At 42.5% G+C, this 19,687-nt stretch overlaps 1 protein-coding gene across 2 annotated transcripts in view; it reads left to right on the top strand.

The window, feature by feature from the left end:
- cers6 (ceramide synthase 6) overlaps positions 1–11,073 on the top strand; it is a 282,104-nt gene extending 271,031 nt beyond the window's left edge. Inside the window, exons 10-11 of one of the 2 annotated variants that reach the window (XM_059966393.1) lie at positions 7,251–7,274; positions 10,236–11,073. In XM_059966393.1, the coding sequence (XP_059822376.1) occupies positions 7,251–7,274; positions 10,236–10,379 (168 nt within the window). In that variant the 3' untranslated portion in view covers positions 10,380–11,073. The remainder of the gene's footprint in view (positions 1–7,250; positions 7,275–10,235) is intronic. The other variant, XM_059966394.1, reaches the window with a different exon arrangement.
- Positions 11,074–19,687: the final 8,614 nt, after the last annotated feature.

The raw sequence follows: 19,687 nt of genomic DNA, 5'->3' as shown, positions 1-19,687 counted from the left end.
AGATACGTCTGTGTCCCTTTTGTTTACACTCACTTGTACTTTCAACAGTGATTGTTTTTTTTTGGGGGTTGCTGGGGTGGCAAAGTTCGAAGAGCTGGAAGGGCTCACTCTATGCTCTATCACCAAATAAATAAACATCTCTTCTGAAATCTATTTTGACTATTCCTTATTAAACATTAGTTTCAAGATATTTTTCTATTCTCTTTAGCAGCAATTGACTTATCTTCTCTGCATTAAGTTGACTATCACTCCGTGACAGTTCCCCATCCTATATATAGATATTGTATTATTTATCTGTCAGCCTTTAGTATTATACCTTCTTCTGATGAATTATTAAACATGAGGCAATGCATTTGCTCTCTCATCATTAGATTATTTTAAAATGCATGGATGCAATCTATCCAGAGAAATTCTCCGAGGGTTTGATTAGCTTATTTAATATATGCCCCCTTTCTATGTTAATTTCTTCTGTCTCATTAGTAATCATATCATTCAACATTTTGTCTAATCCTTCCATCTCCGTGGTAATTGCCAGAACAAGATTTTATTGATTGATTGATTGAGATACAGTGCTGAGTAGACCCTCCTGGCCCTTTGACCACATCACCCAGCAATCCCCAATTTAACCCTAGCCTAACCAGAGGACAAATTTACAATGACCAATTAACCTACTAACTAGTACGTATTTGTACCGTGGGAGGAAACTGGAGCACCCAGAAGAAACCTATGCAGTCATAGGAAGAATGTACAAATTCCTTATAAACAGTGGCAAGAATTAAACCCGGGTCTCCTGTACTGTAAACCATTGTGCTAAACACTAAGATACCATGCTGCCCATTTTTAAGAGTTACGTAGTTTATATTATAAGGAAGGTCACTTAACCCTTGTATATATTGAGTCTTCAGGCATCCAGAGTAGTTGGAATACTCGTTAGGGCAGGAGTTCCCAAACTTTTTTACACCATGGACCCCTACCAGTAACCAAACAGTCCGTGAGCCCAGGATGGGAACCCCTGAGTTAAGAGTAACAACTGATGTTGCAGCGTTCACAGAGCTTGGTAATTAGTTTGCAGGCATTTCATCTCCGGTCAAGGTGACATCCTCAGTGTGCAGTTCTTGGTGTTTCTCTCTGGGAGTGTTTGTGTTTATGGAGGCCCCGCTTCGTTTGCCTCCGTCCAGATTGGATGCCCCTTCAGTTGAGCATTGAATTCTATTGGTTTATGTTTCTTTGGCTCTTAGGGGTTCATAGATACTGTCTATTTCAATACGTTTGTTTACAGAGTTACTAGAAGAGAACCACACTTCTAACAATTCTCTTGCCTGCTTTGTGTTTTCCTGTCGCCACTGGTTTGTGAGGAAAGTCACGCAGACTTTATTCAACTCGCCATCTTGCCCTACATCAAGAATATCTCTGAAATGACAGCTTGACTGCTCACAATCACACAAAAACCAATGGCAACTTTAACAAAGCTTGTCTCAAGAACCAAGGTATCAGTAAAGACCACTGACCAAAGCAGTGTGGTGTACAGGACCACCTGTGGAGACCGCAGCAAGAACTACATTGGCCAGTCAGGACGCCAACTCTCAACTCATTTACGGGAACACAAACTGGCGGTACGGAGACATGATCCACTGTTGTCGATCTCAGTACAGGAAGACCGGGAAGAACACCACTTTAACTGGGATGCCACAGAGGTTCTGACGCAGGCAAACCTGAAGTAGGCACAGGAATTTTTAGAAGGATGGTTCTCCTCTGATAACTCTGTAAATAAGCATGTCGGAATAGAGGCCATCTATGAACCCCTTTAGCCAGAGAGTGGTGAATCTGTGGAATTCTTGGCCACAGGCAGATGTGGAGGCCATGTCTTTATGTATATTAAAGGAAGAGGTTGATAGATTTTTGATTGGTCAGGGCATGAACGGATATTCAGGGCTGAAGTTTCCAAGATGGCGGCACAATGCAGCTTGCAGTGGCCACTCCAGAACTGATTATCTGTTATTTGTGAAGCGGGGTGCCATTGTGCAATCATAATCAGATGAAAAACGGACGTGGGAGCACGGAGGAACATCTGGAAATCTCCAGGAAGACCTTCTTCGTTGCTGCTGCTGCTGTGAGGTCCAGGTCTCTGCTGGGAAGAACAGGCCCCCAGTCCTCTGGGTCACGTTGCCGATGGCCGTTGGTGGGACCGTCTTAATACGCTCAGCAGAGAATGGTGCTCGGAGAATGGTTGTCGGCTCAGAGGTTTGACGGACTCAGAGTCCGCTGCGCTCAGGTCGCTTTCACTGTGTGCTGCGTCTGCGAGGCTGAGTCGGGCGGCGCCGTGGAAGTCCATAGTGGGGGTATTCCCTTCTGCCGCCGGCGTGGGATGACAAGTCAATTGGGGACCCTGAGGACTTGTGGAAATTGTGGTTTCTTTTGGACTTATAGTCTTTTAACATCTTTGAACTATTTTTACTATGCCCATGGTCTATTTTTTTTATCAATTATGCTATTGTTTGCACTGTTGTAACTATATATTGTAACTATGTGGTTTTGTGCAGGTCTTGTAGCTTTAGTTTTTGGTCTTGTTTTGTGGACTTGGAGCTCCTTTCCGGGGCACGCGCTAGACGGTAGCGCGATATTAATACACAGCAGCCTCTCTGGACTCTGGATTGGGGATTGTCAAACATTATGTGGATTTTCTGGTGTAGTCTGTTTTGTCATGTGTTTTTGTAATATAATTCTGGAGGAACATTGTCTCATTTTTCAACTGCATCGCAGTTGTGGTTTTTAAATGACAATAAAATGAAACTGAATCTGAATCTGAATATGAGGAGATAGCAGGATATTGGGACTGAAAGGAAAATTGGATCAGCCATGATGTAATGGTGATGCAGACTCGATGGGCCAAACGGCCTAATTCTGCTCCTTTAGCTTATAGTTTTATGGTATTATTCAAAAATGATGCCACCTTTATAATTTGTTCTTTCCAGTTATTTGAAAATCAAATTACGATTGTGTAGCAGAACAAATTCTGATTCATACCACGTTGCCACGTAGGTATGGGAGCCCTGACAAACAAGAACATTTCAAATGAATTTCACATCTGAAGCCACTTGCCTTGCCTAGTGTCGCTGCCACCAAACCCTGACTGAAGCATCCACATAGTCCCTGGTTGTGGTCTTGCACCAATTGCTCCCCTATCCAGCAGTTAGCCGATCCGCAGTTAGCCAGCTGCCAAGCCAGAAAACGTACAACACAGAACAGACTGGTGCAGCATCGGACAGGCTGTTCAGCACACATGATTTGCCAATATTGATGCCAATTTATGATAAATGTCCTCCTCCTGTGTATCATCCATATTCCTCCATTCCTTTCATAGTCATGTGTCTATCGAAAAGTCCCTTAAACTCCACCAAGCTGTCTGCTTCCACTGCTATACCTGGTTACCAATATTTCTATATCACTACTGTCACTTGTTGAAGAAGATAGCACCAGCAAACAACACGATCAAAGGCGACGTCCTTCAGACAGTTCAGGGAATCTTCTTTTACTTCTTCTTCTTTCAAATATGATTCTGCTACTAAGCTGCGTGCAATTGGAACCTGTGATTTACAGTTTGATGATGTGTTTGAGCGTCTCATGCCGGAGGGAGTCCGGTGAGGTTTGGAGCAGAGTGTGCAGCCTGGAGGCCAAGAAGCCTGGAGACGGGTTGCGAACGTACGATTGACTCTACTTCTCACAGATGCCACCGACTAAAGCGCGTTCAAGATTGAAATCATCAGGGACGAGAGCAAGCCACGAGCAGGTGTTCAGCACCATCTACCTGTGTGTGACCTCTCTCTCTCACTCTATACTGCTGGAGTCTTGGGTCCTAGGCAGTCTGTGGATTGAACTCTCCAGCTCATGTCACAATGTGTTTCTGGTTTCTGGTTGCCCCTCTTCTTTATTTTGTGCGACTTTGATCAGTACAGACTGGCTCTGCGGCCTGCAGTCAATGAACGACACAGTGCTAAACTGAACTGAACTGAACGTACCAAGACTGCTTCGATGACTCTGTGGTTTGGTGTTTTGTATTCTTTGTTTTTTCTTCCTCTTTTGCCGTTCACACGATTTGTTCTTTTTTTGCGCATTGGGTCTTTTTTTTAATGGGTTCCATGATGTTTCTTGTTTCATGGCTGTTTCTGGTAAGACAAATATCAGGGTTGTGTGCTATATACAAACTTTGATATAAATGTACTCTGAATCATTCAATCTTTTAATCTATTCCAGGCACTTACCTCTCCCTAAATAAAATATTTGTTACTCATGTTACCATAGAACCATAGAACATTACAGCACAGGAACAGGCCTTATGGCACTTCGTGGCTGTGCCGAACCATTTTTCTGCCTAGTCCCACTGACCTGCACATAGACCATATCCCTCCATCAAGGATAGGGTTTATCTTTGAAGGGAAAGAAATGCTATAAAAAGAACTAAACTAAAAATGTTCTTGCTCATTTTTCTAAATATTAGGCTCTCCCAATATTGTAATTTTTTAGTGCTTGGCACTGTTCCCTCGAAGTGGGTGCATGACTGTGGAGTAACTGAAATGCTCCCATATACATAACCTTTGCTGCTGTACAGTTAGAACTGGACACTGCTAGAAACTGACACGAAACGTGAAAGATTTACTTTGTTGTACTGTTTTTCATTACACCCTTCAGTTAATAAATAAAATCAAAAGTATGTGAATTTTACATTTCATGCTAACCATTCATAGTATTGCTTGCTCATTATGTGCCATGCCGCATGACATAGGTGATCATGGTCTTCCTATGATTCGATAATTTGTTCAATGTATTTGGTGTGTTTTACAAAGGCTTGCACTGGCATGCATATCATGAATACAATATTTGATAATTACTGTGTAATTTCATCATTTCTTTCATAATGATCATATTTTTGGTTCATGTTTTATTTAACTCAAGTTTCACAATCCAGATTTGAGATCTGATCAGGTTCATTCATTCGTTTGTTATGTGTCCTGTTGTATGACGTGGGCAGTCACGGTTTTTCCATAACCATGATTGTTCTTGGCAAATTTTTCTACAGAAGTGTTCTGCCATTGCCTTCTTCTGGGCAGTGTCTTTACATGACGGGTGACCCCAGGCATTAGCAATACTCTTCAGAAATTGTCTGCCTGATCAGGGAGGTTGAGGTGCTACACCTTACCCAAGGGTGACGTGCAGGTTAGCAGAGGGATGGAATGTTTTACACCTCCTTTGATAGAGACATAATTCCACCCCGCCATCATAGTATGCATATTACAAAAAAAAAATTAAAGTTTTTCACACAGAGAGTGGTGGGTACATGGAATGCACTGCCAGCAGCGGTGGTGGAATCAGATACAATAGGGTCTTTTAAGAGCCTCCTAGATAGGTAGATGGAGCTTAGAAAAATAAAGTGCTATGCGCTAGGAAAATTCTAGGTTGTATCTAGAGTAGATTACATGGTTGTCACAACTTTGTGGGCCGAAGGGCCTGTAATGTGCTGTAAATGTATATGATCTATGTTCTATGCAAGTGCTAGGGAAACACACACAAAATGCTAAAGGAAGTCAGCAGGTCAGGCAACATCTGTGGAAAAGAGTGAACAGTCGATGTTTTGTTCCAAGACGCTTCTTCGGGACTGTGGATGTTGCTTTGGATTTCCAGCATCTGCAGACTTTCTCATGTTTATGATTTGCCGTTTTCAGGCCGTGGAAAAATTTCCTGCTCAGACCGATGGTTTGTCCACGCAGCTGTTAAAAAAATTAGAGGGAACACTGATGTTTCCTATTGCTTATGTTTAAATATGATCGGTGTCCCACAGCACAGCTGCAACAAACGCTTAATGAGAAAACCCAGCTGTTCGTTGCACTTCATGGCAATGTTAGAGAGATCAAATGTCAGAAGGAGATCAAGGCAGGGAATAAATAAACAAAATAGTGATTTACCCAAGCTATAATTGTAGTTTAAGTGACACTAATTGTAATGTGTACTGTAGCTCCTTCAAATTTCCAAAACTGTTGGCATTGCCAAACAGAATTATGTTGTAGTTAACAACTTATATTCAGTTTTGTTCCTCATATGCAGGCTAAAATTAGAGGGAAATTGATATCCAAAGAATCCTTTTTCTGACTAACTACAGTTTAATAACAAAGAGAAGAAAAAACTTGCATTTTTATAGAGTCTTTAACATGATAAGCTGGTCCAAAGCACACTACAGTAATGTAAGCAGAAAAATACGACAAAATCTGCAGATGCTGGAAATCCATAGCAACACACGCAACATGCTGGAGGAATTCAGCAGGCCAGGCACTATCTATGGAAAAGAGTAAACAGTTGACAATTCCAGCCAAAACTCTTAGGTCTCGGCCCAAAACGTCAACTGTTTACTCTTTTCTGTAAATGTTGCCTGGCATGTTGAGTTCCTCAAGCATTTTATGTGTTTTGCTTACAAACCAATGTTTTGGCTTGGTTCTTCAGAGGAGAGGAAAGGGTAGTTTAACAAATCGTTCATCTGTCATGTGCCGTCTGACATGGGTGATCGTGGTCTCTCCGTGACCATGATTGATCCTGGAAAATTTTTCTACAGAAGTGGTTTGCCACTGATTGCCTTCTTCTGGGCAGTGTCTTCACAAGATGGGTGTCCCCAGTCATTACCAATACTCTTCAGAGATTGTCTGCCTGGCGTCAGTGGACACATCACCAGCACTTGTGATCTGCACCAGCTGCTCATACGACCATCCATCACCGGCTCCCATGGCTTCGGGTGACCCTGATCGGGGGGAGGGGGGGCTAAGCAGGTGCTACACCTTGCCCAAGGCTGACCTGCAGGCTAGTGGAGGGAAGGAGAACCTTAACACCTTTGGTAGAAATGTATCTCCACCCTGCTACTCTATTTAAAGAGTATGTAGCCTAAATGCCAGAAGGTAAAACTGCTAATAAATAATATAAAAAGGAATGGGATGCAGATAAGATGAAAGTGGGTGTAAAATTTTACATACTGACGTGTTTAGACGGTTAACTAAATAACAATAAAAACTCTGGAAGCTGTATGCTGATCCTGTTCCTGTCCAAAGAGTGCCAGAGCTGTAGAAAGATCACAGTAGCTCTACAGGAAACAACAGTCAGAATTGCTATTGTGGTTCATTAACAATAAATATATTTAAACAGCAGGATGTCCACTTAGTATACTTTTTTCTCATTCTGCCTATTTGATCTCTTTTTTTGTGCACACCTCAAAGGCTGGAAAGTGGAATCCTTTGCATGTAAGTTTTAACTCTTGCACCTAGTAGAATAATGCTTTCATTCTTTGTTCCTAATCTTGTGTAATTTAACGTAATAACCCCATGAGAGCCATATTTCATTTCAAATATAGTTTGCTCTCAGTTTTAAGGATCATGTTTGATGAAGGGTTGTTATCACTATGAAGGCTTTAAGTTACCCTGCACTGACAATTATATCACAATTCAAAGCTTTGCTTCTGCAGTGTGGATTTTAATTGCTTGTTTAATTGCTAACAGTGCCACTGCTCAAAAGATCTTGGGAGCCTCAGGACATATTCAGCAAACCTGGTGGAAATTGCTAGGATACCGCAGTGTGAAAAGATCTGGCTCTTTGCAGTTCATTAGCAATGAATGGTGCAGATCTCAAAATACTAAAAACAGTAGCTTTTGAAATACAGAATGTTAGGAGTTTTGATTGAGGCTGCCCCAAAAATAGTGTCATATCACATAATCATTAATGCTGCATGGGCAACAGATGCAGTGCTGGAGAACTCAGCAGATCAGGCAGCATCAGAAGAGGGGGAAAAGCAGTCAATTTTTTTTGGACTGGGATCCTGTAGGATCTGTGAGTATATCCTTAATTTTTTTCATTTAATAACCTCCTTCACGATAGAGCTTGGAACAGAGTTTTGGGAATCTAGTGCTGAGCATGAGTGTGGCATGGCTAGCTTTATGTGGCTGACTTATTGTAAGTAGGACCTCAGTATCTGAGATACTGATTGGCCTAGAGAGGATACTGACACCCCAGCACTGGCGCTATTTTCCAGTGCCTTGAAATGCGTGCTGCAGGCTGTCCGGATCTCAGAAGTATAAAGGGGAGGGGGAGGGAATTACCGCTACATGATAGATATGAGTTTTGTGAATGAAGTCTGAGGTCACTAACTTTCAGCTACTGGTTTCTTAAAAGTAATTTTTTAAAATCGTTTATATTGGCTGGTACTGTTCTCAGTCTTTTTTTGAGTTGCAGTGTGGTGAAGATCATCTCTACTGTATCCTAGACAGAGAGACACCACACTACGGTTCAGGGAGTCACTCCTCAGCCACTGGAAAGGGGCAAATGAAATGACACAGGCAAAAAAATCAATTCCCTTACAGCAGTAAAACTCCTTCCTGGTAACCTGTCAGGCTTCTCTTGTTTCTTGGAGTATTGTAAAGTATCTAAGAAAGACGTGCTGACATTGGGAAAGGTTCAGAGGCAGGCCACGGAAATGATTCAGGGATTGAAAGGCTTGTCATGTGAGGTGTTTTTGATGGGTTCTGGGTCCCTACTCACTGGAATTCAGAAAAATGAAGGGGGATCTCATTGAAACCTATCTAATTTTGAAGGGCCTCAATAGAGCAGATGTAGGGAGCATATTTCCTATAGCAAGGGAATCCAAGGCCAGAGGACACAGCCTCGGAATAGAGGAACGTCCATTCAGAACAGAGGTGAGGAGGAATTTCTTTAACCAGAGAGTGGTGAATCTGTGGAATTCATTGCTGCAGGTGCCTGTGGAGGCCAAATCACTGGGTATATTGAAAGCAGAGATGAATAGATTCTTGATTAGTCAGGGCATGAAAGGATGCGGGAAGAAGGCAGGAGACTGGGAATGAGAGGGAGATGGATCAGGCATGATGAAATGGTGGAGCAGACTCAATGAGCCAAATGGCCTAATTCTGCTCCTATATCTTACAGTGTTATGGTCTTGATTATGGCACCTCTGAAATCCCCTGGTAAATCCTTTGCTTCCAAGCATGGACAATTGACCTATGGATCTGTAATTGAAGCTCTTCACTGATAAGCTTTAGAATTTTAGCCCAGATAAAACTCTGCTCCTCAGGACTTGTTATAGCTTAGTTGGAACATGCCTTGTTGAGTTCTCGATGTTCGGAAGGGGTAGCAGGACTGCACCGAGAAGGACGCTGCAGGATGGAGTCAAAGGTGATCATGACAGAGACTTTGTTGAGGAAGACTTTGAAATATTTTGTCTGACAGGCATTATTTGCCTCTGAAGTGGCCAGAGAATTGATGTGTTTCATTATTTTCACCCAACCTCCTTATGGAAAATTAATATATCAATTTTTATGCCCACCTCAGTTTTACTAACTATTAGCTAAGAATTTAAGAATGAAATAGCATTGAGGGAAGACTTTCATCACTGGATTCTGTGCTGTTCATTCTAGGTCAGTCCATCTCTTTGTCACTTTTACAGAAGATTGAGGGGGGATCTTATTGAAACGTATAAAATTCTAAAGGGATTGGACAGGCTAGATGCAGGAAGATTGTTTCGGGATGTTGGGGGAGTCCAGAACGAGGGGTCACAGTTTAAGGATAAAGGGGAAGCCTTTTAGGACCGAGATGAGGAAAAACTTCTTCACACAGAGAGTGGTGAATCTGTGGAATTCTCTGCCACAGGAAACAGTTGAGGCCAGTTCATTGGCTATATTTAAGAGGAAGTTAGATATGGCCCTTGTGGCTAAAGGGATCAGGGGGTATGGAGAGAAAGCAGGTACAGGGTTCTGAGTTGGATGATCAGCCATGATCATACTGAATGGCAGTGCAGGCTCGAATGGCCGAATGGCCTACTCCTGCACCTATTTTCTATGTTTCTATGTCTTCTTGCAATCAATTGTCCCACCTTCTACCTCTTTCATTGCCTTTCAATGATCACAACAAAAATAGATCAGAATAGCATTCTTAATAAATGAGATACTTACTGACAATGTTAACATTCCTCTCAAAGCAGTAATTAAAAACAAGAGGTTAACCTCTATATTATGTAAAGATTTGTGCTCCATCTTACACCAACAGGTTTTTGATCCAGTCAATTCATTTCAATTCACATATTAATTTGCATTTTACCTTCAAGGTTTTCATTTCACTAATTTTTACTTTTAAGGTTTTCGTTTCACTAATTTACATGACAAAAATTGTCTTTGTTTTGATATCCTGCAATTCCCCAGGTATCGAAAGATGACCTAAGTGACATTGAATCCAGCTCTGATGAGGAAGAATCGACACTGTCAGCTGCAAAAAGTGGACACAACAGCACCACAAACGGGACAAACGGATACCTAAGTGGTGGTGTCTATTCGGAGGAACATTAGCTGTTCGATTAGGAAGTACTAAAGAGTGTTGCACATCCATTAATTCAAAGTATTGCACAGATGAGCTGTCAATTCACTCCTGGAAATATTTCACAAAATGCATTTTATCATGTATCTCCATATCAGAAATATCACAACATTCTGACAGTGCACTGCCATTTTCTGTATGAGAACGAGTGACAATAACCGCCATCGACATGTGGGCATGCTGTGTACCTAAGTGTAATCCAACTCAATGGGAACGGTATTTTCATATGTATTGTCTTTCTATATTACATTATTTATTTTTATATGTTTGAAATTTGTGGAAAAGGGAAGATTTCAGCATTTTACTCTACCACATGTTGTTTGGGAAGAGTAAAATCCACTTTAGATAAATTATGTTGTGCACCGCTCAATCTGCTGTAGTTTGTGACATGTCACATGCAGTAGGCCACTTCTAGTTCTTGGATACGGTGGTTTAGGCATCAGCAGTGATGTTTTGTGCTCTTTTGTGTTCCTAATTGTTTTATTTCAATGGTTTCTTTGGAATGAAGTCTGCACAGAGGCCATTTGGTCCCTATTGAAAGAGAAACAAACAAATGCTTGAGTTAAAGAGATTAACTAAACAGCAAGATTGCTTTCAGTATATTTCTGTGAACAATCCAACCACTTCTGAATTTATGAGACTGATTCCTGATAAATAAAATCCTTCTTTCTGTGCCACATCAACAGAAAGTGTCACTTCTTTCATCGCAGCCATCTGTAGTGACACAAGTTTTAATATTGTCCCAATGAAGACATGAAAGAGTGGACTATGCTTCCATCCCTAGATTCCTAGGCATTGCCACCAGATCTGTAAAATGTAAAGCCAATAGATGGGAAAGAAGGAAAAGAGAAGATGGGAGATCATAAATTATTTAATTTGACTTTGACTTGTTAGCCACATTAATCGGTACACCAAAATATCTGCTTGATATTGCAAAGATCTAATCAGCTAATCATGTTGTAGCAACTCGATGCATCAAAGCATGTAGACATAGTCAAGAGGTACAGATCAAATATCAGTATGGGGAAGGAATGTGATCTAAGTCACTTTGACCATGGAACGATTGTTGGTGCCAGATGGAGTGGTTTGAGTATCTCAGAAACTGCTGACCTCCTGAGGTTTTCACACACAAGTCTCTGGAGTTGGAGATAATTCAGAAGATGTGTACCTCAGGTGGTTGATGGTTGTGATGAGTTGTTCTCTGACCTTGGCAATTTTCTTGCAAACATTTCATCACCATGCGAGGAGAAATCGTCAGTATACTGTTGATTGTGTGAGTCCTCCAATTGCTTGGCCTTTATAGACTTTTAATCAGTCTCTAGGTTTTACAGAGAATGGTGTGAAAAACACAACAAAATATCCAGAAAGTGTCAGTTCTGTGGGGGAAACGCCCTTTTAATGAGAGAGGTCAGAAATGAATGGCCAGACTGGTTCAAGTTGACAAGAAGGCGACAGTAACTCAAATAACCACATGTTACAACAGTGGTGTGCAGAAGAGCATCTCTGGAAGCACAACATATCAAACCTTAAAGTGGACGGGCTACAGCAGCAGAAGACCAAAAACAACCACTCAGTGGTCACTTTATTAGGTACAGGGAGGTACCTAATGTTTAGGTGGTCAATATGGTTCCATGAAGGAGGAAGTCATATTTAACAAATCTAAGTGTTCCTGTGGATGTTACCAATAGGGTATAAAATTAAAAACTAATGCAGTATGTGAATATTCAAAATGCAATTGAGAAGGCAACACTCGAAAGAGTGTTAGATAAAGGCCAGGTGTTTGAGGCAAGGAAAAGACCAACTATAATAAGGGTGGCACAGTAGTGTAGTGGTTAGCACAACGCTTTACAATACCAGTGACCAGGGTTCAATTCCCTTCGTGGCCTGTAAGGAGTTTGTACATTCTCCCCATGACTGGGAGGGTTTCCTCTGGGTTATCTGGTTTCCTCCCACAGTTCGAAAACATACCGATTGATAGATGAATTGATCATTGTAAGTTGTCCTATGATTAGGCTAGGATTAAATTGGGTTTGCTAGGCGGCATGGCTTGAAGGGCCAGAAAGGCCTATTCCGCACTATATTTCAATAACAAAATAAGCTTACCTTAGTTTGTTTGGATAGAGAGTAGCTAGATGTAAAAAGAAACCAATAAGCTCTAAGGAAGATGCAAGAGTCTGGGAAATGGACAAGGCATAGGATCTGCACTGTTTTATTAAATGGCAGAGCAGGCTTGATGAGCAACACACTGGAGGAGCTCAGCAGGCAAGGTAGCGTCTATAGAAATGAGTAAACAGCTGACGTTTCGGGCTGAGACCCTTCATCGGGACTCTTGTTTTTTGTTGCTGAGCAACCGATATTACTTATGTTCACATATGCTAAAATATTCTTATGTTCTGGCACTTTAGTATAGAATAGGCCAATATAATCCACAATGTGCAAGGCCAAAGGAAACCTTATAATTAATAAACATGAGTAAACATGAGGATATCTGCAGGTGCTGGAAATCCAAAGCAACGCAAGCACAAAATGCTTGTGGAACACAGCAGGTCAGGGAGCATCTATGGAAATGAATGAACAGTCAACGTTTTGGGCTAAGATCCTTCTTCAGGACTGAAAAGGAAGGGGAAAGATGCCAGAATTTAAAAGTAGGGGAGGGGAAGGAGGCTATCTGGAAGGTGATGGGTGAAGCCAGGTGGGTGGGAAAAGTCAATGGCAAGAGAAGAAGGAACCTGAAAGGAGAGGAGAGTGGACCATAGGAGAAAGGGGAGGAGGAGGGGACCCAGAAGGAAGTAATAGGTAGGTGAGAAGAGGTAAAAGTTGGACTAGGGAATGGTGGGGGGGGGGTAGAAATCTGTTTGCCAGAAGAAGAAATCGATATTCATGCTATCAGGTTGGAGGCTTGGAGGTTACCCAGACAAAATATAAGGTATTGCTCATCCACCCTGAGGGTGGCTGATCTCGGCACAAGAGGAGGCCATGGATCGACACATTGGAACAGGAATGGGAATTGGAATTAAAATGTTTGGCTCTGGGAAGTCCTGCTTGTAGAGGATGGTGCGGAGGTGCTCAATGAACCAACCCCCTCAATTTACGACAGGTCTCACCAATGTAGAGGAGGCCACATTGGGAGCACCGGACACAATAGACAACCCCAACTGATTCACAGGTGAAGGATTGCTTCACCTGGAAGGACCGTTTGGGGGGGAAGGTAAAGTTTAGTGGTAGGATCCCTTTGGAGATGGTGAATGTTGCAGTGGGTAACATGTTGGATGTGAAGACTGAAGGGACGGTAAGGACAAGAAAGACTCTATCACTACTAATGTGGCGGGAAGAGGGCTGAGCGTGAATGTCCAGGAAATGGAGGAGATGCAGGTGAGGGCAGCATCAATGATGGAGGAAGGGAAATCCCCATTCTTTGAAGAAGGAGGATCTCTCTGATGTCCTGGAACGGAAAGCTGCATCTTGGGAACAGATGCAGCAGAGTCGAAGAAACTGAGAAAAGTGAATAGCATTTTTCCTGGAGGTCGGGTGGGAAGAAGTCTGGTTGAGATAACCAGATAATTGCAGGTGTCCCAAGCCTGTTTAAGAAAATCAGTAAGTCTTATTTTTTAGCTAAATTCCTCCAGTGGAAATCATCACCACTAATCAAATTCTAGTAGAATTAAAAATAAAAGTATCGGATTTAGAACACAAAATATAGAACAGTACAGGCCCTTTGGCCCACAATGTTGTGCAACTTTTTAGCCTATTTAGATCAATCTAAAACTTCACTCTCACACAGACCTCCATTTTACTTTCACCCACACACCTCTGAGTCAGTTCAATGTCCCTAATGAATCTGCCTCTCCTGTCTCATTCCTGAACAACGCTCTTGGCCAAAACATTGACTATTTACTCATTTCCATTGATGCTACTTGACCTGCTGAGTTCCTGCAGAATTTTGTGTGTGTGGTGCTGTGGATTTCCAGCATCTGCAGACTTTCTCATGTTTATGATTTACCTCTGACCTACTTTCAGGGACGGGAACCAGAACCCTGGAACAGATAGTGGAGGGGCTGTGGAGAAAGATGCTGTTAAGTCTACATACAAAGTCAAGGTTGAGCACGGTTGTACTAATGTTCTGAGCGGCCTTTATTTCAATGCAAAGAATATTGTAGGAATGGCAGATGAGCTTAGGACATAGATCAGCACCTGGAATTGTAGTCATTACTGTTTGCAAGACTGGTGGCTCAGTGTTCCAGGGTTCTGCTGTTTTAGATGTGACAGAGCAGGAGGAATTAAAGGGGGAAGGGTGGCATTACTAGTCAAGGAAAATGTCAAGGCAGTGATCATTCAGGACAGACTGGAGAGCTTGTCTAGTGAAACTTCATGTGTAGAACCAAGATATAAGAAAGGTATGAACAAGTTAATAGGATTTTATCATAGATATATCACAGATTATATCTGTGGGATTTAGAGGAGCAAATTTGTAGAGTGACTGAAGACTGTTGCAAGAAATAGGTAATAATAGGTGACTGGGATTTCACATAATGACTGGGATTCCCATATTGTAAAAGGACTGGATGGGCAAGAGTCTGCCAAATGTGTTCAAGAAATGTGGCCCAAAGGGCCTGTATTGTGCTATAGGTTTTCTATGTTTCCAAGTGTGTTTAACCAGTACATAGTCACTCCAAGAGAGAGTGCAATACTAGATCTCCTATTCGGGAAAGAGACAGGGCAGGTGACAGAAGTTTGTGCACAAGAACACTTTGCATCTCGTGATCATAATAACCATATAACAATCACAGCACGGAAACAGGCCATCTCGGCCCTCCTAGTCCGTGCCGAACTCTTAATCTCACCTAGTCCCACCTACCCGCACTCAGCCCATAACCCTCCACTCCTTTCTTGTCCATATACCTATCCAATTTTACCTTAAATGACACAACTGAACTGGCCTCTACTACTTCTACAGGAAGCTCATTCCACACAGCTATCACTCTCTGAGTAAAGAAATACCCCCTCGTGTTTCCCTTAAACTTCTGCCCCCTAACTCTCAAATCATGTCCTCTCGTTTGAATCTCCCCTATTCTCAATGGAAACAGCCTATTCATGTCAACTCTATCTATCCCTCTCAAAATTTTAAATACCTCGATCAAATCCCCCCTCAACCTTCTACGCTCCAATGAATAGAGACCTAACTTGTTCAACCTTTCTCTGTAACTTAAGTGCTGAAACCCAGGTAACATCCTAGTAAATCGTCTCTGCACTCTCTCTAAATTATTGATATCTTTCCTATAATTCAGTGACCAGAACTGCACACAATATTCTAAATTTGGCCTTACCAATGCCTTGTACAATTTTAACATTACATTCCAAATATTCCAATAATGCTATTAGTTTGAAGGTAATTATGGAACAGGAAAGGTCTAGTCCTTGGGGTGAAATTCTAAATTGGAGAAAGGCCAATTTTGATGGTATCAGCAGGGATCTGGCAAGTGTGGATTGGGACAGGCTGTTTTCTAGCAACGGTGTACTTGGTGAGTGAGAAAGTGAAATTTCGAGAGCACAGAGTTTGTATGTTCCGGTCAAAGTAAAAGGCAAGGACAACAGGTATAGGGAAACTTGGTTTTTTTTTAGAGATATTGAGGCCCTGGTTAAGAAAGAGAAGGTGGTGCGTAGCAGGTTTAGACAGTGCAAATACAGTACAGTCCATGACATTCCCCATATACTTCTCTCTAATCACCTTACAACTATACCCTCTGGGAAAAAGGCACTGGCAGCCCAACCTGTCAACACCTCTTATCATTTTATGCAACTCTATCAATTCACCTCTCATCTCCCTTCACTCTAAAGAAAAAAGCCCCAACTTGCTCAACCTCATTCCTCATAAAGAAGGGAAAGATTAAATACAAAGGTAAGACAGACAATACAACAAGTTTCCACAGATATATAAAGTGTAAAAGAGAGGCGAGAGTGGATATTGGCCTGCTGGAAGATGATGCTTGAGAGGTTGTAACGCAGGACAAGGAAATGGTGGAGGAGCTGAATAAGTATTTTGTATCAATCTTCACTGTGGAACTTTGCAAGAAGTCCAAGAGTATCAGGGGGCATAAGTACATCAAGTTGCCATTACTAGGGAGAAGGTGCTTGGAAAACTGAAAGATCTAAAGGTAGATAAGTCACCTGGATCAGAAAGGATCTTGAAAGAGGTGTCTGAAGAGATTGTGGAGAGATTACTCACGATCATTCAAAAATCACTTGATTCTGGAATGGTTCCAGAGGACTAGAAAATTGCAAATGTCACTCCACTCCTCAAGAAGGGAGAGGGGCAGAAGAAAATAAACTATAGGCCAGTTAGTCTAACCTCTGGTTGGGAAGATGCTGGAGTCAATTGTTAAGAATGTGGTTTTGGCATACTTTAAGGCACATGATAAAAATAGGTTGTAGTCAGTATGGTTTCCTTAAGAGAAAACTCTGACAGACAAATCTGTTGGAATTCTTAGAAGAAATAACATGCAGGATAGACAAAGGGGAATTGGTGGATGTTGTGCATTTGGAGTTTCAGAAGGCCTTTGACAAGGTGCCACACATGAGGCTGTTTAACAAGTTAAGACCCCACGGTATTACAGGATAGATGATAGCATAGATACAGCAGTGGCTAATTGGCAGAAAGCAAAGAGTAGGAATGAAGGGAGCTGACGATGACTAGTGGTGTTCCTCACGGGTGTGTGTTGGGACCGATTATTTTTATGCTACATGTCAATGATTTTCAATAACAGAATTCATGGCTTAGTGGCCAGGTTTGGGGACAAAATGAAGATAGTTGGGGCAGCTGATAATATTGGGAAGTAGAAAGGCTACAGAAGGACTTAGACAGATTAGGAGATTGGACAATGAAATGGCAGATGAAATACAGTGTCAGGAAGTGTATGGTCATGCATTTTGGTAAAAGAAAGCATAGACTATTTTCTAAATGGAGAGATAATTCAAAAATCTAAGGTGCAAATGGATTTGGGAGTCCACGTGCAAGATTTCCTAAAGGATAATTTGCAGATTGACTCTGTGGTGAGGAAGGCAAGTGTAATGAATGTTAGCATTCATTTCAAGAGGACTAGAATATAAAAGCAAGGATATAATGTTGAGGCTTTATAAGGCACTGGTGAGTCCTCACTTGCAGTATTGTGAACAGTTTGGGGCTCCTTATCTAAGAAAGGATGTATTGACATTGAAGAGGGTTCAAAGGAGGTTCACAAAAATGATTTCAGGATTGAAAGGCTTATCATATGAGGAGTGTTTAATGGCTCTGACCTGTACTCATTGGAAATCAGAAGAATGGGGGGGGGGGGAGGGGGGATTTCTTTGAAACCTATCGAATGCTAAAAGGCCTCGATAGAATTGGATGTGGAGAAGATGTTTCCTATGGCGCAGAAGTCTAAGACCTGGGGACAAAGCCTCAGAATAGAAGAATGTCCATTTATAATGGAGAGGAGGAATTTCTTTAGCCAGGGAGTGATGAATCTGTGGAATTCGTTACCGCAGGGAGGTGTTGGAGGCCAAGTCTTTATGTATATTAAGGTTGATAGATACTTGATTGGTCCAAGTATGAAGGGATACACAGGGAAGACAGGATCAGTTAGGTCTTGCTGATGGTTATATAGTTGTACAGCAGAGGAACAGGCCCTTCAGCCCAGCATGATGTGTTTCTATACTTGACTCACTTGCCCAAAACTGCACACAATGCTCCAAGTGCAGCCAAACTCGTGTTTTCTAAAACTGTAAAGTGATGTCGGTTCCTTAAGGTTGTTAAAACTGGAATGGGTAAAGAGCAAAGGGGGGGGGGGGGTTACTGTCAACTTAAAACCAGCCATTCCTGGCAGATGGGCCTTGTCAGCTGTGGTTGGTAGCTCATCTAGGAGCAAACCTCAAACCTCTGCTGCCTTGTGGCTGCACCTACTCAAGGCAAAGACTTCAGAAGTAAACCCCAAGGGAAAAATCCAGACCTGAAGTCCCTAAGGCAGCCCTACATGGAGACCAATGCGGATTGGCAACTCCTGCAATGCCAAACTGTATTGATCTCTGCCATTCCTTTGGGTTCATCTGCTGCGAGGAGAGGGGGAGCCTGCTGTACGGACAACAGTTTGGAACAAGGAGGTTACCCGAAGGTGGAAATTTGATGTCCAGTGAAGAAGACTACAACATGTCCAGAAGGAAGATGAGGCATCACATCTCTCTGTAACAATACAGGAGGTAACAGACAGGGAGGTCAGAGTGCGTGTGGGATGGGAGATGGAAATAGAAAGCAACAGGAAACTCAGGGTCAAACAAGAGAAAATCTGCAGATGCTGGAAATCTGAGCAACACACACAAAATGCTGGAGGAACTCAGCAGGCCAGGCAGCATCTGTGGAAAAAAGTGCAGTCGACGGTTTGGGCTGAGACCTCATTGGCAGCACTGGAGAAAAAAAGATGAGGAGTAGATTTAGAAGGTGGGGGGAGGGGAGAGGGAAAGAGAAGATAATCGGTGAAACTGGGAGGGGGAGGGATGAAGTAAAGAGCTGGGAAGCTGATTGGTGAAAGAGATACAGGGTTGGAGAAGAGAGTATCGGATAGGAGAGGACAGAAGGCCATGGAAGAAAGAAAAGGGGGAGGAGCACCAGAGGGAGGCGAGGGGCAGGCAAGGAGATAAGGTGAGAGAGGGAAAAGGGGATGGGGAAGGTTGAGGGCATGGGGCAGGGTAGGGAAGGAGCATCACCAGAAGTTTGAGAGATTGATGTTCATGCCATCAGGTTGGAGGCTACCACAGATGGAATATAAGGTGCTGTTGCTCCAACCAGAGTGTGGGCTCATCTCGGCAGAAGAGGAGGCCTTGGACTGATATATCGGAATGGCAATAGGAAGTGGAATTAAAATGGTGGCCACTGGGAGATCCTGCTTCTTCTAGCAGATGGAGCGTAGGTGCCCAGCGAAGCAGTCTCCCAATCTACTTGAGGGAGCTCAGGGCTTCAAGGCCAGCTTGACAAAGTCTCTGATGAACCACCACTGATATGTGGAACCAAAGCGGCCACACTTGCGAACACTTACTGTGCCATCCTGCGGCAAGACTTTGGCAAGATCAATCACCTCGCTGTACTTCTACTCCCTGCATACCAGCAGAGACCAAACACTGCAGCACCAGCGGAGAGAACCACACAGGTATGGTAGTGGGAACTGAGAGGGAAAATGGATACAGAACAGATTCAATGGGCCAAGTGTCCTAATTCTACTCCTGCACCTTATGGTCTTATGGTTTTATTACACCT

Source organism: Hypanus sabinus, chromosome 4, assembly GCF_030144855.1.
Source record: "Hypanus sabinus isolate sHypSab1 chromosome 4, sHypSab1.hap1, whole genome shotgun sequence".
NCBI classification, from domain to species: Eukaryota; Metazoa; Chordata; class Chondrichthyes; order Myliobatiformes; family Dasyatidae; genus Hypanus; species Hypanus sabinus.
This window is presented reverse-complemented; position numbering and strand designations above follow the sequence as displayed.